The 23,846-nt window shown below is 45.4% G+C and overlaps 1 protein-coding gene across 3 annotated transcripts in view; it reads right to left on the bottom strand.

The window, feature by feature from the left end:
• Nucleotides 1–23,846, bottom strand: part of ELMOD1 (ELMO domain containing 1) — a 168,972-nt gene that overhangs the window by 79,429 nt on the left and 65,697 nt on the right. For all 3 annotated transcript variants that reach the window (XM_068266907.1, XM_068266909.1, XM_068266908.1), the window contains one exon: nucleotides 13,441–13,528. In XM_068266907.1, coding sequence (XP_068123008.1) covers nucleotides 13,441–13,457 — 17 coding nt within the window. In that variant the 5' untranslated portion in view covers nucleotides 13,458–13,528. Of the gene's footprint in view, nucleotides 1–13,440; nucleotides 13,529–23,846 lie in introns of those variants that run through there.

Genomic DNA, 23,846 nt, shown 5'->3' with positions numbered 1-23,846 from the left:
GTGAAGACCGACTTCTTAGGCTTTTTGTGGGCTATGCTGTGCTTAGTCTGGGTTTCACTGCTCCCCAAGATTAATATTCTTTCAAGTCTCAAGCAACTGGAAGGCATACTTCAGTGTTCTTCCCACAATTTTTTTCCAGCCGGGTGGCATGAAAAAATAACCAGGTGGGGCGAGATAAGAGAATGTAGGGTCGGGCTCTTCTCTACATACAGCAAAGGAGGAGGTGCACTGATGACCGTCGGGTGCTAACCAAAACTAGCTGGGCGGAGCACCTGGCTAAAAGACCCTGGGGAGAACACTGCAATCCAGCATCAGCCTATTCCAATTGGTTCCGGTTAACCGAGGCTCTACTTATTAAGTTTGCATGTGGTGTGAAGCAGCCCAAAGTTACAGCACTTTTGGCAAGAGATAGTATCCTTCATGGCCAATTTTTCTAGTTTTACCCGATATTCTAATGGCCAAGAGCGGCTGATTGAGAACGGGTAGATGAGCGGGACATCAGAACACATCTGGGAAAATGTGTAAGGCTTCTTTTTTCTACTATGCTAAAAAGTCTACTTCTTTTAAATGGAAACAAAGAAGCAACTAGTATTAAAGTGAACCTGAAGTTAAAATAAACTTATGTTAGTGGCTGTATAATGTAATGGTTGGCCTGTGACTTGGTCCCAGTTTTTAATTTCGGCCCACTGTGCACTTAAGTTGGACACACTTGACATAGGTTAAATAGATGTTTCTTCTGCGCCCTCCCCTAAATTGCGAATGGAAGTCTGACATTCTCAAAGCAGAAGGGGGGTGGGGGACTAAAAAAGAATATGGCCCCAAAACAAACATAAGATGGCGGCAGCAGTGGGGAGTACCAGCAAGGCTGTTCGGACGCAGCGCTATAATTTATTGAGAGGATTTAGATACCCTTCAACAATGTCATGGCAACCACTCCGAAACTTCCTCAAGGGAAAATCAATCCTTGGAGCTATGTTTTTTTATTTATAAGACAAACTGGAATTTCATAACACAAAAAATGCAGTTTTTAAGTCTACCGTCTCATTGATTACGTTATTTTAGAGACAGCTCCTTGTTAACATCGCCTTTGCCAGACACAAGGACACGTTTTCTACTCTCCTGCTCCCTTGCAACACGTTGCTACCCACACGATAACAGAAGTGCTTGAAAAACAAAAATGAAAGCCAATTATAGCGGAGTTTCATCTGCCTCATGAAGGGATGAGCCTTTGGTGGTTCGGTTAAGTTTTTTCTTGCTTTGTCGCTCTCCCTTCTCCACAGAGCGCTCTTTAGCTCTCACCTCTGGAATCTGCAAGAGCTTCTCCATGGCAACCTGCAGTTCACGTCCCACTCATCAGATTCATCACACCGACAGGCACGACGCTAAGAGGATTGTACTGCATGCATATTATCTTCAGCCTCACGTTCAATAACAAATACAGTTTCATCTCCAAGAAGCTTTTGCATATTGCCTCAGTGCTTATCCTGGTCAATGCACTTGTCTGTGTACATTGCTGCTACTCCGTCTGCTAACAAGCAATACCCAGAGAGCTCATGGTGACCCAGAACAACCTGGAAGGTAGAGAGGGCTAAATGAGATATAAAAAATCCCTCTATCAAAAAGCAATGCTAAATGTTAACCAGAAGGTATTCTTAAACAGAAGGTATTCTTAAACAGAAGATATTTGCAATAATTCTGCTGTAAGAGAGCAATTGTGGTTTCCCATGATGCATCACTCCCGAATATGCAAATGCATCTCTTTTTTTGCTTACAAAGCTAGGCTGCACATCCAGAAACAATGGTGTAAAGTAAGCCTGTAGCTAATACATTTACAGAGCCCCATCAACCCAACATGCATACAGCCTGTTTCAGAGTTTCTGGTCCTCATCAGTGCATGGCAGGGATTGATATGGCTCAGTACTACTTGACCAATTGCAATATTTTCCAAACAGGTTTGGCTGCACAAGGCCACACGTACAGATATACTGCAGCTTTTGTCATAGTTTTTTCCTCTGAATTCTGGGTGTTCTCCTCCATCGGTTGGCTATCCATCTATAATACCCTTATCCCTAACCTCCACACTATAAGATGAGAAAAATTCTAATAATTAGTGGTTGTGTGACCGTAACTCATGTTTGCAATAACTGTGCCAAATTTTGAAATTTTGAAAATAAATCCTAGATTTAAAAATAAGTAAAAAGTACTGGAGAGCACTGTGCTATATATACTGGGTGCTGGTCATTCTCTGGTTGTCTGCCGTTGCGATCACTACGTGGAAGCACTCAGACCTTTTTGTCAGATTCTGTGTTATTCTCTAGACCAGTTCCTGGGTGTTGAATACAAAGGACCTCACACCTCAGATTAGGAATTCTGTATATCATTTGTGTAATTCTCTAGACCAGTTCCAGGGTGTTGATGATCACAGACCTCACATCCCAGATTAGGAATACTGTATATTATCTGTGTTATTCTTCAGACTAGTTCCAGGGTGTTGATGACTATGGAGCTCACAACCAAGAACAGGAATTAGCTTTACCATCCTGTTATATCTACAGACTAGTTCCAGGGTGTTGATGACTATGGAGCTCACACCCAAGACTAGGAATTAGCTTTACCATCCTGTTATATCTTCAGACTAGTTCCAGGGTGTTGATGATCAAGGAGCTCACACCTTTAGACTAGACAATTGTTGATTATTTGTTATGACCTTCTGTTTTTCCTGACCTCTCTTCTGATCTCTGATTTGGTACTTCGCTATATCTGATACTCCGTTGCCAAACCTTGCTTGCCTTAGGATTCCGTATCAGTCTCTTTCCTCTGTCCCTGATCTGTCTGTCTGTTGCCGACTTGGCTTGTCCGACCTCGAGAACTATCTCCTCTGTTTAGAAATAGTTCACAGATCTGTCAGTGACACTCCACCATTGGTGTCACTCACACTTTGGTCCTTCCCACTCTCTACCTGACTCCTCCCCTTGGGGAGCCTCAGGCCTTTGGAAGGAGCCTGTTCTTTGGGCAGTATCTCTTACTGCCTTGCACCCTCTATACAGAGGCTCTCCTCAAAGTTTTACTGTTGCACCAAACACTCATATTACTCAGGTGTCCAGAGGTTAGAGATATATCTGATTATCGGTGATACTGCAGATCATCAATAATCGGGTATATATCTGTATTCTCGGTGATACTGCAGATCACCGGTAATCAGATCCTCTCTGTGTTACACCGATCGTTACAGAAGATATTTGATTCTGATATAATACTACAGGGTGTACAGTATTTTTCACTATGAACTGAGAAAATAAACATATTTTTAATGGTAAAAAAAAAAACAATCTCACTGGCTCAGGGAACATATATTCCCTTTCACCAATTACTGGTACTGCTGAAGCAGATAGTGCTGGAGGTGTGCACAGGCCCAAGCCCAATCCTGCACGGCTGTGCTACAGCTACAAGACATATATCTACATCATCGTGGCTTAGATGAAGTCACAGAGGGCGTAGATATACTGTAGTGGTGGATAAAGTGGTTAAGATGCATATTCCAGCCATTTAGGTATTGCATTAAGCCTAAACGCTCAAAAAATGCCGCATGTCCTGCGATTGCGGCTAGCACGAATAACTATTGCTCCAGTGAGCTCAATACCATAGACTTACATTAGCAAAGCGTTTTTGAAAGCGCCGGCGACTGTCAGAGCTGTAAAAGCGCTCAACACTGTAAAATGTGCAGCAATGAGAATGATACATTTCTGTAAAACGGCTTAATATATTACTTCCCAGACTCTATTATTCAATTATCTCATTTCATAAGAAACACGCAGCGACTAAACATTCTGCAGGGCCGCGAGGTTAATGCGGATATTTCTGGAGCGGAATCCTGGAGTCTGATCTTGTCTACAAAGCAACATTGTAGGAGTAAAAATAGAATGGGAATGGCTGTGTAGAATAATGCTTCCTAAACACAAGCTAAAATAATGAATCCTATTCAAGCAATATGTTGCTCTTTGTAAGTAACATGAGGAGAAAACACATTCAGAGCAACATTGATGCAATCAGCTATGCGATCAGAAGCACGATTGGTCCAACAGGCACTAATATTTGGTCATAATGAGGGCAGTAACGCTTTTTCAATAGATGCCCATTTACTTTGCATGAGAGCGAATGGCAGGAGGAGCCGCAGTCCTCTTACATGTGAGATTAGGAAGGAGAGTGCCGCGATCTCTAATGGGGAGAAAACTGGGCTTGAAAGCGGACCTGAACTCAGAACTTCTTTTTTGCTCTAAAAAGTAAACAATATAATAACCTTTAAAGGGAACCTGAGGTGAGAGGGATGTGGAAGCTGCCATATTTATTTCCTTTTAAACAATACCAGTTGCCTGGCTGTTCTCCTGATCTTCTGCCTCTAATACTTTTAGCCACAGACCCTGATCAGGCATGCAGCAGATCAGTTACTCTGACTGGTTTTACTGGATTAACCATGTGCTTGTTCCAGGGTCTCGACTCAGACTTTTACTTTTGCCAGAAGATCAGCAGGATAGCCAGGCAACTGGCATTGCTTACATGGAAATAAATATGGTAGCCTCCATATCCCTCTCACTTCAGGTTCCCTTTAAAGAAAAACATGTCTTTTGTTACAGCTGATACAAATTCAGCAATAAATCTGCAGTGTGTCCACTCAATAGCGTCGTGACGGGGGTGCGGGGGGGGGGGGGGGGGGGGCACCAGGTGGGGTGACCCCAGCCGCCCTAGAGGGGGTGCGCTGCATGGAGGGGAGAGCCGCAGCTGCGGGGAGGGCAGCCCGACCTCTCCCTCTCTCTCCCAGGGCTGGCCTCCGTGCTCCCCCCTCCAGACTTCATAGAGCAATGCGCAGGGGAGCCTGTACTAAACCCCTTACCTCTCTGCGTTCCCATCGCCACTCACTCGCCGCTGGTCTTCTCCTCTCCGCATACACTGATACACACACTGCTTCCGGCTAAACAGGAAACAGTGTGTGTATCAACGTATGCAGAGAGGAGAGGACCAGCGGCGAGTGAGCGGCGATGGGAATGCAGGGAGGTGAGTTGTTTAGTACAGGCTCCCCTGCGCATTGCTCTATGAAGTCTGGAGGGGGGAGCACGGAGGCCAGCCCTGGGAGAGAGAGGGAGAGGTCGGGCTGCCCTCTCCGCGGCTGCGGATCTCCCCTCCATTAGGGGGGGCACCTACCTAATACTGGGGGGCAGCTACCTATCTAACCTATCATGGGGGGCACCTACCTAATCTAACCTATGCTGGGGGGCACCTACCTAATCTAACCTATACTGGGGGGCAGGTACCTATCTAACCTATACTGGGGTCACCTACCCATCTAACCTATACTGGGGGGCACCTACCTAATCTAACCTATACTGGGGGGCAGCTACCTATCTAACCTATAATGGGGGGCACCTACCTAATCTAACCTATACTGGGCAGCACCTACCTATCTAACCTATACTGGGGGGCAGCTACCTAATCTAACCTATACTGGGGGGCAGCTACCTATCTAACCTATACTGGGGGGCAGCTACCTATCTAACCTATACTGGGGTCACCTACCCATCTAACCTATATTGGGGGGAACCTACCTATCTAACCTATACTGGGGGGCAGCTACCTATCTAACCTATACTGGGGTCACCTACCCATCTAACCTATACTGGGGGGCACCTACCTAATCTAACCTATACTGGGGGGCAGCTACCTAATCTAACCTACACTGGGGGGCAGCTACCTATCTAACCTATAAAGCAGACATGGAGTTAACATCATGTAGCCAGCTGACACTGCTGAGAGATCAAATTACACTGTTAATTAATCTGAGATGAGGGGGGATTAGACAGGTTTTCCTTCTGTTCTATGCAAGAGTTCTGGGCCACTTTAACTATAAAGGTGTCCATTAATGATACAATAGTGACTTCTCACTTGCTACACCCCTCCTCTGGAATGCCCTTTCACAGCACATCTGTCACTCTCCAACCTTTGAAATCTTTAAACGCTTCCTCAAAACTCACTTTTTCCAACAAGCATGCGCTCTAACTTAGGCCATTCCCCTACAACCTCCCTAGTTGTACTTCTCACTAGATAACCTTAAGTGGCACTGTGCCTTTATGCATACCGCAGACCTCCCCATCTCTCATCCCCCGTGTGCAGGGCTCCCTCACACATTTGTGTCTTGGATTTTGTTGTTCATTTCATAGCTCACACTCTGTTATACATTTTATTCATCGTGTTACATCTGTCAATCTAATCACGAGTTCAGTATTTTGTACCAGTGTCCCTATTCGATGTACATCATTGTCTGTATCATTATGTACCACTTGTTTGTTTTCCAACTTTGTACAGCGCCACGGAATATGGTAGCGCTTTATAAATCAATAATAATAAGAATGATTGTATAATCTTAAAGGGATACCTAAGTCTGATAAAAAAAATGACTTTTACTCACCCGAGGCGCCCCTCAGCCTCCTGCAGCTGAACGGTGCCCTCGCCGTGTCCCTCCGATACACCTGGACTCGCCGGCGGCCACTTCCGGTTTGGCCGGCACCGGCCGACAGGCTGGGAACGCGGCTGATTATCCGCGTCCCCAGCCGCAATAGCGCCCTCTATATTGCTATTGCGGCCGGGGACGCGGATAATCAGCCGCATTCCCAGCCTGTCGGCCGGTGACGGCCAAACCGGAAGTGGCCGCCGGCGAGTCCAGGTGTATCGGAGGGACACAGCGAGGGCACCGTTCAGCTGCAGGAGGCTGAGGGGCGCCTCGGGTGAGTAAAAGTCATTTTTTTATCAGCCTTAAGTATCCCTTTAAAGTGCATATTAATGATACAGTTCCCCGGACGATTGCTCGTCCAATTCAATGGTAATTATCTGAAATGATCGTTCAGGCCCACTTAGGCCCGGTTCACATTAGCGGGCGCCGTCCGGAATCGCCGTGCCGGAGCCGGACCGCATGCGGGACGGACGGAACGGACGCACGGCATAGCAATGAAAGCCTATGCGTGCGTTCACATGCGTCCGTTTCGTCCGGACCGGATCCGGACCGGATCCGGACTCCGGCATAAGACCCAACATGCGCTATTTTTTGGTCCGGCTCCTCCGGCAGCCGTATCCGGGGCGGAGCCGGACTGCACCATCCGGCCAATACAAAGCAATGAGAACCGGAGAGCGCACAACACACTGGCTAAAAATCCGGATGTTCTACCCCACTTCCTATGCGGATTGTTGCGGCGATTTTGGATGGGGACACATGGGCAAGCATTTTGGAGTGGAGCAGCAGTGACTTTAAACGAGCTGGAGATGTCGGCAGCATGTCGGAGGTGGAGGTGAGTGCTAAACAGCGGAGGGCCTGATTCCACAGGTCCCCCTTCTGCTGACCTCCCAGACCCCAACATTTTATTTGGTTTGTACTAACTTTTGCCAAACGGATCCGGATCGCATCCTGATGAACACCTGATGCAACCTGACCGGATCCGGATCGGATCCGGATCAGAACCGTACGGTTCCGATCCGGATCCGGTCCGGATCCGGTCAGGTCATCCGGTCCGTTTGGCAGAGAACCGCAAGTGTGAACCGGGCCAAGATTGATGGAATTGGTCCAATCATCGAATTGGTTAGCAGTTTTCCTTCCATTAGTGGGCCCAAACCATCATTACGATTGAATTGGAGGATCAATCATCCAGGGAATTGTATCGTTAATGGCCACCTTAAACAAACCTATGTAGTAGAAGGGTAAACTGAGTGAACATACTCTGAATGGATACTTTAGTGGTCCCACATATTACATAGAAGTAGTAATTGAAAAAGAAGGCTAAGAGCACTAGGCAGGAAAAATTGTTGGATTCAAATGCCATGTGTCACTTGAGACCCGACACACAAACCTTTTTATGTTTTTACGTGATTTTATGAAGATTTAATAAAGATTTGAATATTTTTAGATGGTGTGGAACCTGTTGTGAAGATTTGTATAGACGATCATTGCATGCATTTTTGAACGGCAGAAAAACGCTGCAGCTTTCCCAAGTGTGGCCCCTGCCTCAGTGTATGACAGGATAGTATAGTATAGCATAGGACGCTGTGACAGAATTTCCAAGACCTAAAGTACTGTATATACTGGAGTATAAGTTTAGAAATGTAGGTCTGATTCACTTCATAGAAGTATAGGGGTCGGCTTATACATGAGTCACTGGCAGCACTGAGCACACTGAGTAACGTGTGTACTAATAGTGACATTCCCATTTGCAGCAATGTACCCAGTGGTAAGTGACAATTTGAGGAAAGGAAATGCCAAGAAAGCACAGGTCTGAAAGTCCTGGCCACAACAATTAACAAGGAAACGGGCAGGTGGGGGGAAATACTGGGCTGCATAAAAGGGAGTGAATAATTGCTGTACTTGGTGGCCTGGAGGAGGTATTGGCTGCACTTAAGGGAAAGGAGGGGTTAATGGCTGCAATACTGTATGCAGTGCAGTCATTAACCCCTCCTGAGCCCCAAGTGCAGCCATTAACTTTGCTTGGTAGACTTATACTTGAGTCAATTAAAATTCCAGCTTAAGAGGGTTGAATATTGGAGTCAACTTATACACAAGCTCATCTTGTATTCAAATACATACGGTAAACTTAGCTTTGAGAAACGAATAGGGCTTCAGAAGAGACAGCCACATGTAGGTGCAATTTCATGTTTCTTCAATGTGCCGCCATCTGACATACAGAGTATATCTGTTCTTTAAATGTGCCAGAAATAAACAGCATCAAGCAGAAAATGAAGATAATTGTGAGGTGTGACTGGTGCAGGCATAGCATATGTTTATTGTCCTCACACAGTGCCGGACTGTGGAGTTCAATCGATAACTCACTAGCCTGTCGCTATTTTTATGCTCCTGTTTATTGAATTCCTTTGCAGCATAATTTGGTTTGGTTTGCAGGAACTGGGAACTGGCTATTATTTTCTTACCTGCTGAAACAAAAGCTCCCATAATGGCCACTCTCTTCAAAGTACATTGGAAAGTCACTGAACAGGGGGAAGTCACATTTCAGCTTTCAGGTTGTAGATAAAGAAGACATTAGTGCTCACCCCCTTGCTAAGTAAGACTCCATAAACTGTACAATGCCTATATTTACTGTACTTAGTCTAAAGTCCCTTAAAGTGGACCTGTACTCTTACACCGGACACAAAGAAAACAGAGAGAAATGCACCTTGTATAATTCCCCTTCAAGTAATCAAAAGTGTAATTTAATCTCTGTTCTTTCAGGACAGAAATGTGTCAGTCCTCAACAGACACAGCTAAAATGTAAAGAGAGGTTGTTAACCCTTTGTCTGCTTCTATGAAATCAGGAAGTACATACACTGCAGATTTATTGCAGAAGTTCTGTAAGCTGTAACAAAGAAATGTTTTTCTTTAAAATGTTATTATGCTGTTGCTTATCTTTTAGAGCAGAGAGGAAGTTCTGAGTTCACTTTAAGGAGGGATTATACTCCCAAAACAAAATTTTCAGTAACTACTCTTAGTTACATAAAATAACATTTGAAAGCATTCCCTGTGTGTATTAAAAAAAACCACATAAAACAGTGGCTGGATAGTGTACTGGTTAAGGGCTCTGCCTTTGACATGGGAGACCAGGGTTCGAATCCTGGCTAGGTCAAGTACCTATTCAGTAAGGAGTTCAAGGCAAGACTCCCTAACACTGCAGGGTGGCCTCTTGAGCGCGTCCCAGTGGCTGCAGCTCTTGAGCGCTTTGAGTCCGACAGGAGAAAAGCGCTATACAAATGTTTGGATTATTATTATTATTACATATTTTTACTGCAGAGAGCAGTACAAGATAGCTTATCTCTGGTTCATTGGCAAATGTAATCATTGCCTGCTGAAGCTCTCTGCCTGTGTCTTCACTCTGCTTCCCTGTACGTATCATCGCGCGCCGGTGAGCTGGGCGCAGGGTAAGCTGAATTATGGCTCACCCTGTAGCCGCTCAAGTCCCCCTCCGAGTTGTAGCAAGTCAGAGGAAGATTGAATTTGGGGTCTGGAGATCACCAGATCCCCAAACTACTCCTGCGCAGAACGCTCTAGACCACGCGAGCGTAACCGCGAACGGCACAACCGCGTGCTCGCGCAGAAGATGTCGACCTGCCAAGCTTTGCATCCAGGACACTGGAGCTGGGAAACCGGCAAGGGACAGATAGGCTGCCAGGGGCTGGAGGAAGCACAAGGTAAGAAGACCTTGTTTATTATTTCAACTCGCACCTTCCCTTTAAGCCATAGAGTGCTTGCACCAGGCAGGCCAGTGCTCTCCCCAGGCTCTTTTAGCCGGGTGCTCTACCCAGCTAGTTTTGGTGAGCACCTGGCTGTCATCGGCTCACCTCCTCCTATGCTGCAAGCATAGCTGCTCACAGAAGCACCGATCCTGCATTCTCTAATATTGCCCCACCCGGCTACTTTTTCATGCCACTCTGCTGGAAAAAAAATTTCTGGGGAGAACACTGCAGTGCATATTCAGGTTTCAAAGATATCTGCCAGGTTCCCACTAAGGTCTCAGTTTTGTTTTCCCATGGTAATCATTTATATCTTTAAGGTAGCCATACACTGGTCGATTTGCCATCAGATTCGACCAACAGATAGATCCCTATCTGATCGAATCTGATCAGAGAGGGATCGTATGGCTACCTTTACTGCAAACAGATTGTGAACCGATTTCAGCCTGAAACCGTTCACAATCTGTTGTGGTGGTGGTGGTGCTGCTGCCGCCGCTCTCCTCCCCCCCCCCCCAGCCGCCCGCATACATTACCTGCTCCGCCGGCACGACTGCCCCCGGTCACGGCTGCTCCGTCTCCGCTCTGGTCTCCAGGTCCGGCATGCTTTACTTCTTCCTGCCCGGCAGGAAGTTTAAACAGTAGAGCACCCTCTACTGTTTAAACTTCCTGCCGGGCAGGAGGAACTGAAGTATGCCGGAGACCAGAGCGGAGACGGAGCAGCGGTGACCGGGGGCAGTCGCGCCGGCGGAGCAGGTAATGTATTGCCGCTCTATTGCGTCGGTCATCGGGCACTCGAACGCCGCTAGCGACGCGCTCCCTACCTGCGGGCGATCGACGGTAATTTTCCGCACGGAGCGATCGACGGGATCGGGCGAAATGGATCGAAATTCGGCGTGTAGCGCGAACGATTGGCAGCAGATTCGATCCCAGTGATCGAATCTGCTGTCGAAACGGCGGCAAATCGGGCCAGTATATGGCCAGCTTTAGTTTTTTTCTGTTCACAATGATTTCAGTTTGTGTAGATGTACAGGGGTCAGAGGTCCACTGTTTCTGCGAGACCACTGCGGTATGAATCATAATGCCTTTACATATTTAGCCGCTTACCATCTGTTTGCTGTTATGATTTCTCACCCATGCTTGTTTAAATGTGTCAGAGCCAAATCCAAAGTCTTATTTTGTTTTCTACGGATCAATCAGCTTTTAACCTGATGTATAAAGCTGGAAGGTGTCCAGGAGGATTATGAGGAACAAACAGCGGCACATTGGAATTCCATCGCTGCTGCTGCAGTGAGAAAATGAGAACTAATACACAGTTTCTGAGGGAACTATAAACCACCCTTCATATGTGCTGCAGTTACACTTTCTAGAGATATACTTACAGGCCAACAGTGAACCAACTACCGGTACATTGAAGGGTGGCTTATAGGCTGAATTGCCTATCAATTATTTACCTATTACTAGAATCACTAGCAGTAGTTTGTGTCTCCACCCCACAACAAGACCCCAGAGAAGATACAACTACAGCACTCACTAATATGCTGGGTACACACGATACGATTTTCTGACAGATTTACGGTCAGATCGATTACTTCCAACAGGTCTGATCTGATTTCCGATCGATTTTCCATTCACTTCTATGTCACTTCTAAATCAGACGTATTGGAAATAATCGATCTGACAGTAAATCTATGAGAAAATTGTATTGTGTGTACCTAGCATTAGACTACAGGAAAGAGAGTGTCAAGGTAAAGGAGCAATACTTCTTGGCAATGTAATGGTGGAGTTGATGTTACAGAGCTGGGTATTCCAGGGGCCAGATTTCAGTACTACAGCCCTCAAGAGATAAACGACATTAAAGAAAACCTGTAACAAAAAAAAGTTCCCCTGGGGGGTACTCTAAGGTATCACTTCCGTGTGTTCTAGTACGGTAGCAGCATCCGCAACCCATCACATGAGAGCAACGGGCCTTCTATGCAGCATTATCGCTTTCTCTGCTGCACTTATGGTCACAAATGAGGCTGCAGACAGCCCTGACAAGTCCTTTTGTTTAAAGGTGCCCATTAACAGTACAATATATTCATTTTACGTTGATTTTCTCCACATACTGCCTGGTTTTCTGTATAAATTCATTATAAGAATCTGATTGCATTATTGCATCTGAGGAAAATATTGTAACGTTAATGTAACTGTAATCAGGATAGGGGGAGAAAAGTTACAGTAAATACTTACCTCAGTAGGGCAAAGCCTAGTGGCTGGATGGTGTACTGGTTAAGGGCTCTGCCTCTGACACAGGAGACCAGGGTTCGAATCTCGGCCCTGCCTGTTCAGTAAGCCAGCACCTATTCAGTAGGAGACCCTAGGCAAGTCTCCCTAACACTGCTACTGTCTATAGAGCGCGCCCTAGTGGCTGCTGCTCTGGCGCTTTGAGTCTGCCAGGAGAAAAGCGTGATATAAATGTTATTTGTCTTGTCTCTAATGAGGCTTCCCTCATCCTCCTCAGACAGCCCAATCCAGCGCTGACACCCCTAGCAATCATACCAACAATAATAACATTACTGGCGTGACTGCGCTTGCGCACTAGCAGCTTACTGCATCTGCAGCCGTGGAAATAGCCGAATCTGATCGGGTCCACTCTACTCACGCCTGCACAGTAGAGCAGACCCTAACGGTTGGCTCCTGCGTCTGCATTCAGCGGCAAAGTGTGCCAAAAAATGCACTTTTAGGGGTCCCGCCACTGGATCACCTCTGCTGAGGAGAACGGGGGAAGTCTCTTTAGGATCCAGCGGCTTCCCCGTCCTGAAGTAAGTACCCCTAGTGGGTACCGTATTTTTTTCCCTTCGGGTTCACTTTAGGGTTTCTCCCTATGGAAGTTCAGCTGCAACCCTAGCCACACCCCCTCCAACCTAACTAACCACACTCTGATGGGAGAGAGATGGTATGACCTGCCTATTAGCCAACCTGCCTATTAGCCAACCTCTGCATGAATGGAGGAACCTGTGGTCATAGCGGCTGGGCAGGGAAAGGCGTGGCAATGGCCTCTGCAGCTGGGTTAGATTGAAAAAAATCTTACTCTGATATTATGGGCTTTTTACACAGAAGCTCACAAAACGGCTTTTCTATGAGGACACGCTGGCTACATGTGACATCACTTTACACAGTTAAGGTGCAAACACTTTCACAATTACTCACTTCATGAAGTGCTTCATTGTTGATGTCTTGGCAATCCAAATTACAGTCTATAGGAATCTCTCCGATGACAGACTTGTGCTGACAAAACCTGAAAAGAGTCAACAGGGAGGACCGTTCAGAAAACTTCAAATGACAGTCTTAAAGTGACACTGAAACAAAAAAAAAACGTATGATATAATGAATTGTATGTGTAGTTGAGATAATTAATAGTACATTAGTAGAAAAGAAAGTAGTCTCATATTTTTATTTTCAGTTAAATAGCTTTATTTTTATTATTGCATCATTCTCTAATTTGCAGTTTACAAACTTCACTCTGTATTTTAAACTAAAACAGAGCAGAGCTAATGGCCCTTTGAACTTTCCTGCAGTAAAACCTTAAAAACACAAGAAACAGTGAGAGACATTGCATAGATAACAACTGGATAATCTTAAAGGCGCGTACACACGCCATATTTTTACAAGTGACGGGTCCGTCAGACCCTCCCGCGGTGCAGTCGTTCTGCCGACAGTAGCACGTGTGTACAAGCTGTCGGCAGACTGATAAAACAGTTTTTGACTGATCCGCTGTGTCTTATCAGTCTGCCGACAGCTTGTACTCACTTGCTACTGTCGGCAGAACGACTGCACCGCGGGAAGGTCTGACGGACCCGTCGCTTGTAAAAAATATGTCGTGTGTATGCGCCTTATTTCTCCCTGTACTGGAAACACAATATGAGACCAGGGATGCTCAAAAAAACGTATTCGGATGAAATTCGAATAGGTTTATTCGGAGTTCATCTAGGTAATTAAAGCACCTGTGCGGTGGGCAATGGGGGGGGGTTAATCTTGCCCATCAGATGTCTTCTTTGATCCGTCCCTTGGCGCCTCCCACGATGTGTTCCAAGCTGCGGTTACGTGATTACAAACACTTACTCCTTCCAGGTTGAAGGAGGAAGTGTTTGTAGTCACGTGACGCGCTTGGAACGCATCGTATCCATTCCTATAATTTTTAGATGTTTTTTCTGCTTATCCTCTTTGACAAGACCGTTAGGGCCTGTAAACACACACTACCCCTTTCACCATTAGTGACCAGGCTTCCCATGTAAAAATGCCCTTGTTCTCACCAACAACAATATAACTTGGTGTAGTAAAAAGTTATGGCTGGTGGCATTTTGAAGCGATGTAAGAACAGTACTATACATAAATGCTGAATGGGCCACACCTCACACCATAACAACCAGCAGCAGTGCCTAACTATGAAGATCACTCAGCACTGCTGGATATGCGACAGGGCTGTGGAGTTGGTACAAAAATCATCCGACGACTCCTCAGTTTATGAAACCACCGACTCTGACTCCAGGTACTCAAAATGGGTCCGACTCGACTCAGAGAATTATCGTTTTGAAAATTATTGTTTTGAAATTGTTTTTGAGAATCATCATTTTGTGAATTAGTATTATTTCAAATTAATTGTTTTAGAAATGTATATATTTTTTTGTATTCTTGTAGTTACATTATTGGAAAGGGAGGATGGGGGGGGGGGGGGGGGTTGTGAGGGCTAGGTGTCAGGAAGGGGGGTTTTAGGGTTAGGCATCAGGAAGGGGGGGTTTAAGGGTTAGGCATCAGGAAGGAGGGTTTAAGGTTAGGCGTCAGGAAGGGGGGTTTAAGGGTTAGGCATCTGGAAGGGGGGGGGGGGGTAGGATTAGACATCGGGAAGGGGGGGGTTTAGGGTCAGGCTTCAGGAAGGGGGGTTTTAGCATTAGGCGTCAGGAAGGGGCATCTTGGGGTTAGTCGCATTAAAAATGTGCACAAAATGCAAAATCACAGAGAAAAAATATCAAAGGACAATACCCAAAGAATCACAAAACGCAGAATGGGACAAGTGAGAAGATGCAGAAAATCGCATGCAGAACTTAAATGGATAAGTATGAACACTGCCTCAATTAGAGCATCTGTATAAACAGATTCGAGGATAGATGAATTTCCCACATTTATTGCTATAAATAGTAGTAATAGGCGTTGCTGATCTCCCAGAATGCCGCTTTCCTGTAAAACTACACATTCCTCAAGCAGTCTGAGGTCCGAGATAGCTGAAGGTTGCTGGATTGTGGGTTTCAATTATAGCTCAGTGAATTTCAAATCCGCACAGCACAGCATTTAGCCTAATGAAGTGAAATACATGTCAATTATTTCCCCTGGGTAAAATAGATTTAATTTAGCAATGTACGGAAAGCCTTAAGGTTCAATATAGGATGAATTGTAACTGCAGAACTGTCTTCATACGTATATCCTACTCAGGGCTCGTTTCCACTATAGCGAATCTGCAAGCAGGCACTGCATGCGGATTTGCATAGGCAATACAAGTGGATGGGATTGTTTCCACTTGTGCGTCGTGCGGGTGCGTTTTGGTGTGCGGGGAAAATCTGCACGGCACAGCCGTCAGATTTCGCGTGCGGCAGGAATGCGGGCGAATCGCCCGCAATGCTTTTAATAGGGAAATCGTATGCGGCTTTGTCATGCGGTTTTCCCCGCGATTACGCGTACGATTTCGCATGTAAGGCTATGGAACTTTACACAGGCAGTGACATGGTTAAATTCGCCTGCTTCCTAGCCATGCGAAATCGCAGGGAAAACAGCATGCGGAAACGCATCCGCATGCGATTTCGTCCGCGGTGGAATCCAGGCGATTCCGCAACGCAACAGTGAAAACGAGCCCTTAGTGGCCTGCTAATATGACATCATTAAAGAGGAACTCTAGTGAAAATAACAGCCTGAATTGAATTGCTTATTTTTTTACAATATTTATTTATAAATGATTACCGGTAGGTCAGTGTTTGCCCATTGTAAAAAGTTTTCTCAACCCAATTTAGATGAAAATAATGCCTTGTTTCCCAGAATGCTCTGGGAGTAGAATTCTGCATAGCTAAACAGCCTAAGCATCCCTGAGAGGGCAGTGCTGCATACCAATATAAAGTAATATATACAGTGGCTTGCAAAAGTATTCGGCCCCCTTGAAGTTTTCCACATTTTGTCACATTACTGCCACAAACACGAATCAATTTGATTGGAATTCCACGTGAAAGACAAATACAAAGTGGTGTACACATGAGAAGTGGATCGAAAATCATACATGATTCCAAACATTTTTTACAAATCAATAACTGCAAAGTGGGGTGTGCGTAATTATTCAGCCCCCTGAGTCAATACTTTGTAGAACCACCTTTTGCTGCAATTACAGCTGCCAGTCTTTTAGGGTATGTTTCTACGAGCTTTGCACATCTACAGACTGAAATCCTTGCCCATTCTTCTTTGCAAAACAGCTCCAGCTCAGTCAGATTAGATGGACAACGTTTGTGAATAGCAGTTTTCAGATCTTGCCACAGATTCTCGATTGGATTTAGATCTGGACTTTGATTGGGCCATTCTAACACATGGATATGTTTTGTTTTAAACCATTCCATTGTTGCCCTGGCTTTATGTTTAGGGTCATTGTCCTGCTGGAAGGTGAACCTCCGCCCCAGTCTCAAGTCTTTTGCAGACTCCAAGAGGTTTTCTTCCAAGATTGCCCTGTATTTGGCTCCATACATCTTCCCATCAACTCTGACCAGCTTCCCTGTCCCTGCTGAAGAGAAGCACCCCAGAGCATGATGCTGCCACCACCATATTTGACAGTGGGGATGGTGTGTTCTGAGTGATGTGCAGTGTTAGTTTACCGCCACACATAGCGTTTTGCATTTTGGCCAAAAAGTTCAATTTTGGTCTCATCTGACTAGAGCACCTTCTTCCACGTGTTTGCTGTGTCCCCCACATGGCTTGTGGCAAACTGCAAACAGGATTTCCTAGGCTTTTCTGTTCACAATTGCTTTCTTCTTGCCACTCTTCCATAAAGGCCAACTTTGTGCAGTGCACGACTAATAGTTGTCCTATGGACAGATTCCCCCACCTGAACGGTAGCTCTCTGCAGCTCATCCAGAGTCACCATAGGCCTCTTGACTGCATTTCTGATCAGCGCTCTCCTTGTTCGGCCTGTGAGTTTAGGTGGATGGCCTTGTCTTGGTAGGTTTACAGTTGTGCCATACTCCTTCCATTTCTGAATGATTGCTTGAACAGTGCTCCATGGGATGTTCAAGGCTTTGGAAATCTTTTTGTAGCCTAAGCCAGCTTTAAATTTCTCAATAACTTTATCCCTTACCTGTCTGGTGTGTTCTTTGGACTTCATGGTTTTGTTGCTCCCAAGATTCTCTTAGACAACCTCTGAGGCCGTCTCAGAGCAGCTGTATTTGTACTGACATTAGATTACACACAGGTGTACTCTATTTAGTCATTAGCACTCATCAGGCAATGTCTATGGGCAACTGACTGCACTCAGACCAAAGGGGGCTGAATAATTACGCACACCTCACTTTGCAGTTATTGATTTGTAAAGAATGTTTGGAATCATGTATGATTTTCGTTCCACTTCTCACGTGTACACCACTTATACAAAGTGGTGTATATATATATATATATATATATATATATATATATATATATATATATATATATATAAAAAAACTCCAAGGGGTTGCAGCACACAGCTCTAATTTATTGAGCTCAAACAAAAGTTTCACAGCAAACGTTTCGGTTGATCCACAACCTTTGTCAATGGCAATGCTAATATGTTCAAATCACATGACAGCTTTTATACATGCCCACAAAGGAAATGACATCAATAAAGTCACATGATCCTCCATCTAGGAAGTAAACATCCCTGAAATCACATGTTCTCCCAACCAGGAAGTCAACAAAACATATTAATGGGTACAATATATAGTATTATAAGTCCATAAGTGCACTTATCTGAGTGCAGAACATCATATAAGTATTCAGTCAGATCCAATTTCCATCACGTACAGTTCCTGTAAATATTACAAAAACAAATGCAGATCAAAATCACGATTGAGACCTCCAGGATAAAGACATCCCAACCTATCAATCCAATGAACTTCACGTCTTTTTAAAGCCAGTATCCGATCACCACCCCTCCTCAGTTTTGGGATGTGATCGATAACCTGGAATTTTAAATCTGTGTCTTTATGACCAATCTCACGAAAATGGCGAGCCACTGGTAAGTCAGACGTAGGACTTCTGACAGAGCTCCTATGTTGTGCAATACGATCTCTTACTTTTTGGGTAGTTTCACCTATATACTTAAGCCCACATGGGCATTGCAAGAGATACACAACATAGGAGCTCTGGCAGGTAAGATGAAAGCGAATTTTATATCCATTTCCAAAGGTGGATCCCTTAATGACATGCCGACACTCCGAGCAGCAAAGGCAGGGAAAACTCCCCGCCCGTGTCGGACCCAAAAATGTTTCAGGGCCCTTGGAAGTGGAAAAAGTGTCAGCCCTGACAAGGTGTGTACCCACTGTTTCATTTCTCCTATAGGCTGGTACAGGAGGAAGGGAAAATTCGGGTATTTCTGGATAGGCACTGGCCAGAATGTGCCAATGGCGCCTCACGCTGGCCAGTACCTTACCCGACATCCCATGGAACTGACAGACAAAGGGGAGGCGTGGAGTAACACTGCCCTTGATTTTGGGGGTGCAATCTGAAACATAATTTAATTCTTGTTCTAGCAATGAACTGGGGTATCCCCGCTCCGAGAGCTTCTCACACATCAGCTGCGTCGCCCGTTGAGCCTGTGTCTCGTCCGAGACTATCCTGTTGACTCTCATCAACTGGCTCCTGGCAACCGAGCGAAATACAGCTGGTGGGTGGAAGCTCTCGAAGCGGAGAAGTTGGTTCCGGTCAGTGGGTTTACGGTATAAATCAGACGAGAGGGACCGGCCCTGACGTCTGATAGTGGTATCAAGAAAGTTGCTTTCACTTTTGTCCCGGACAATTTCAAACCCAATATTAGGGTGACAATTATTAAGCTCCTCATGAAAGCACATGAGGGATCCAATGTCGCCCCGCCAGATCGCAAATATGTCGTCTATGTAACGCCACCAGACCAAGCACTGTCTGGCGAACGCTGCATTGGTATAGACGTATTTCATCTCAAAATCGTGCATGAATGCACCTGCAAAGGACGGAGCGACATTGGATCCCATCGCTGTGCCCCGTTGTTGTAGGAAGAAATCCTCCTTAAATCTAAAATAATTATTGTCAAGGACAAAGTGAAACAATGTCTCAATGAAGACCATTTCATTAGCACTGTACTCATCACTTTCTCCAATCAACTTTAGACATGCTCTGATGCCTTCCTCTTGTGGAATGGATGTGTACAGGGAAGATACATCCCAACTCACTAACCAGATACACTCAGTATCTTCAAACTCAAGTTGTGAAACCCTGTTCAAAAAATCTGAGGTATCACGTAAATATGACCGTGTACATCTGACCAATGGGGCTAATATCCTATCCAATAATGTGGCTGATGGGGTAAAGATTGACCCTATACCAGCCACAATTGGACGTCCAGGTGGTGCAAGAGGATTCTTGTGGACCTTTGGCAGGGTATATAAGACTGGAATAACAGGATGATGTACCATTAGATAGTCACTTAAATCTTTTGATAATACACGTTTTTGAACAGCCTCATCCAATATACATCTCAACATGGTTTTAAGACGGGGGGCAGGGTCACCTGGTAATTTCTTGTATACACGAATGTCATTCAACTGAGAATAAATCTCTTGTTCATAATTCAGTGTGTCCATTATTACCAGGGCCCCGCCTTTGTCAGCAGGCTTAACAACAATGTCTTTGCGATTGCTCAGATCCATGAGTGCCTTACGTTCACCAATGGTCAAGTTGTGGCTGCTATAGTCCCTGCAAGGAGTTTGAAGCAAACGTTCAATGTCCTTGGACACTTTAGAGATAAATGTCTCAGCCCCTGTGTAGGTAGTTGGTGGCGTAAAGCGACTTTTTGCATATAAGTTAAACCTGTTAGAGTTCAATGTAATAGAGCTGGCAGCTTTTAATACTCCAGGGCGAAGCAAAAAGTGTGTTTTCAGCCTAATTTGTCTGTATAACCTATACATATCCTGCTTCAATACAAAGCTATCCATAGATGTCTTGGGAGCAAAGCCCAGACCTTTATTTAACACACATACCTCTTCCTGGGAGAGAGTGGAGGATGAGAGGTTGATGATACTGTTCATCGCCGCTGGCTCCGAGTGACCCGGCGTTCCGGCGGGTCTTGGCGTGGAGTCACTGTGGAAGCGGTGGCGGCGGTGTTTCCTTCCGGCCCTGTGATGACCGGGCCTCGTTTGTTTCTGCGGCGTGTAGACGTGCGTTGATACCGTCCTAAAAAACGGGGGCCAGAGGGTGACGAAGATCCGGAAGTTGGTGCAGAAGAGGATGACGTCGGGCGTTCACCACGTGATACACGCCAGTTCCGCCCACCACTCCGATTCCAGTGGTAAACCTCGTTACGTTTGTAATCCTCCTCGTCACGCTCAAACTTGGCACGTTTGCGCTCTTGGATCACGCCCCTTAGTTCACCTAAGGTTTTCTCAATCCGCTCTTTAACGGCTGTAAACTCCTCCAAAGGGAGTGTCTTGCGTAACTCCTCCTCCACCTCAGCTGCACGGGCGTGGAGAACGGGCAGTTCCTTCTGAATATGCGCTATGGTAAGCGTAATTAAATCAAACGAGCACTTGTTCAAAATTTGTGCAAACAAAACTTTAAACTCTTCAGAGTCAGAGAATAAGGTAGGAGACAGTCGCACCCTGAGTCCACGTGGAATGTGGCGTACCCTATGATACTCCGCAAGGGTAACGCAATGCAATTCAAGGGTGAGTTGTTTCTTTAGTAGTTTCTCCCAGGCTCGAGTGTTGACGCTGGGTGTCTTATGTTGCAGGAAGTCTCTGGATCCTGATACTTCTGTTGCAATTTTATTGGCCTCCTCCTGTGTATATGAGAAGGTGCCACTGATAGGAACATTTGTGGCAGTATCCATGTAGAGCGGTGTAGCACGCTGGCCTAGGAGCCAGCGGCGATGAACAGTATCATCAACCTCTCATCCTCCACTCTCTCCCAGGAAGAGGTATGTGTGTTAAATAAAGGTCTGGGCTTTGCTCCCAAGACATCTATGGATAGCTTTGTATTGAAGCAGGATATGTATAGGTTATACAGACAAATTAGGCTGAAAACACACTTTTTGCTTCGCCCTGGAGTATTAAAAGCTGCCAGCTCTATTACATTGAACTCTAACAGGTTTAACTTATATGCAAAAAGTCGCTTTACGCCACCAACTACCTACACAGGGGCTGAGACATTTATCTCTAAAGTGTCCAAGGACATTGAACGTTTGCTTCAAACTCCTTGCAGGGACTATAGCAGCCACAACTTGACCATTGGTGAACGTAAGGCACTCATGGATCTGAGCAATCGCAAAGACATTGTTGTTAAGCCTGCTGACAAAGGCGGGGCCCTGGTAATAATGGACACACTGAATTATGAACAAGAGATTTATTCTCAGTTGAATGACATTCGTGTATACAAGAAATTACCAGGTGACCCTGCCCCCCGTCTTAAAACCATGTTGAGATGTATATTGGATGAGGCTGTTCAAAAACGTGTATTATCAAAAGATTTAAGTGACTATCTAATGGTACATCATCCTGTTATTCCAGTCTTATATACCCTGCCAAAGGTCCACAAGAATCCTCTTGCACCACCTGGACGTCCAATTGTGGCTGGTATAGGGTCAATCTTTACCCCATCAGCCACATTATTGGATAGGATATTAGCCCCATTGGTCAGATGTACACGGTCATATTTACGTGATACCTCAGATTTTTTGAACAGGGTTTCACAACTTGAGTTTGAAGATACTGAGTGTATCTGGTTAGTGAGTTGGGATGTATCTTCCCTGTACACATCCATTCCACAAGAGGAAGGCATCAGAGCATGTCTAAAGTTGATTGGAGAAAGTGATGAGTACAGTGCTAATGAAATGGTCTTCATTGAGACATTGTTTCACTTTGTCCTTGACAATAATTATTTTAGATTTAAGGAGGATTTCTTCCTACAACAACGGGGCACAGCGATGGGATCCAATGTCGCTTCGTCCTTCGCAGGTGCATTCATGCACGATTTTGAGATGAAATACGTCTATACCAATGCAGCGTTTGCCAGACAGTGCTTGGTCTGGTGGCGTTACATAGACGACATATTTGCGATCTGGCGGGGCGACATTGGATCCCTCATGTGCTTTCATGAGGAGCTTAATAATTGTCACCCTAATATTGGGTTTGAAATTGTCCGGGACAAAAGTGAAATCAACTTTCTTGATACCACTATCAGACGTCAGGGCCGGTCCCTCTCGTCTGATTTATACCGTAAACCCACTGACCGGAACCAACTTCTCCGCTTCGAGAGCTTCCACCCACCAGCTGTATTTCGCTCGGTTGCCAGGAGCCAGTTGATGAGAGTCAACAGGATAGTCTCGGACGAGACACAGGCTCAACGGGCGACGCAGCTGATGTGTGAGAAGCTCTCGGAGCGGGGATACCCCAGTTCATTGCTAGAACAAGAATTAAATTATGTTTCAGATTGCACCCCCAAAATCAAGGGCAGTGTTACTCCACGCCTCCCCTTTGTCTGTCAGTTCCATGGGATGTCGGGTAAGGTACTGGCCAGCGTGAGGCGCCATTGGCACATTCTGGCCAGTGCCTATCCAGAAATACCCGAATTTTCCCTTCCTCCTGTACCAGCCTATAGGAGAAATGAAACAGTGGGTACACACCTTGTCAGGGCTGACACTTTTTCCACTTCCAAGGGCCCTGAAACATTTTTGGGTCCGACACGGGCGGGGAGTTTTCCCTGCCTTTGCTGCTCGGAGTGTCGGCATGTCATTAAGGGATCCACCTTTGGAAATGGATATAAAATTCGCTTTCATCTTACCTGCCAGAGCTCCTATGTTGTGTATCTCTTGCAATGCCCATGTGGGCTTAAGTATATAGGTGAAACTACCCAAAAAGTAAGAGATCGTATTGCACAACATAGGAGCTCTGTCAGAAGTCCTACGTCTGACTTACCAGTGGCTCGCCATTTTCGTGAGATTGGTCATAAAGACACAGATTTAAAATTCCAGGTTATCGATCACATCCCAAAACTGAGGAGGGGTGGTGATCGGATACTGGCTTTAAAAAGACGTGAAGTTCATTGGATTGATAGGTTGGGATGTCTTTATCCTGGAGGTCTCAATCGTGATTTTGATCTGCATTTGTTTTTGTAATATTTACAGGAACTGTACGTGATGGAAATTGGATCTGACTGAATACTTATATGATGTTCTGCACTCAGATAAGTGCACTTATGGACTTATAATACTATATATTGTACCCATTAATATGTTTTGTTGACTTCCTGGTTGGGAGAACATGTGATTTCAGGGATGTTTACTTCCTAGATGGAGGATCATGTGACTT

The sequence above is a fragment of the Hyperolius riggenbachi genome, chromosome 2, assembly GCF_040937935.1.
Source record: "Hyperolius riggenbachi isolate aHypRig1 chromosome 2, aHypRig1.pri, whole genome shotgun sequence".
Lineage (NCBI taxonomy): Eukaryota > Metazoa > Chordata > Amphibia > Anura > Hyperoliidae > Hyperolius > Hyperolius riggenbachi.
The sequence above is the reverse complement of the archived record's forward strand: the minus strand, read 5'-3'. Positions and strand labels throughout refer to the sequence as shown.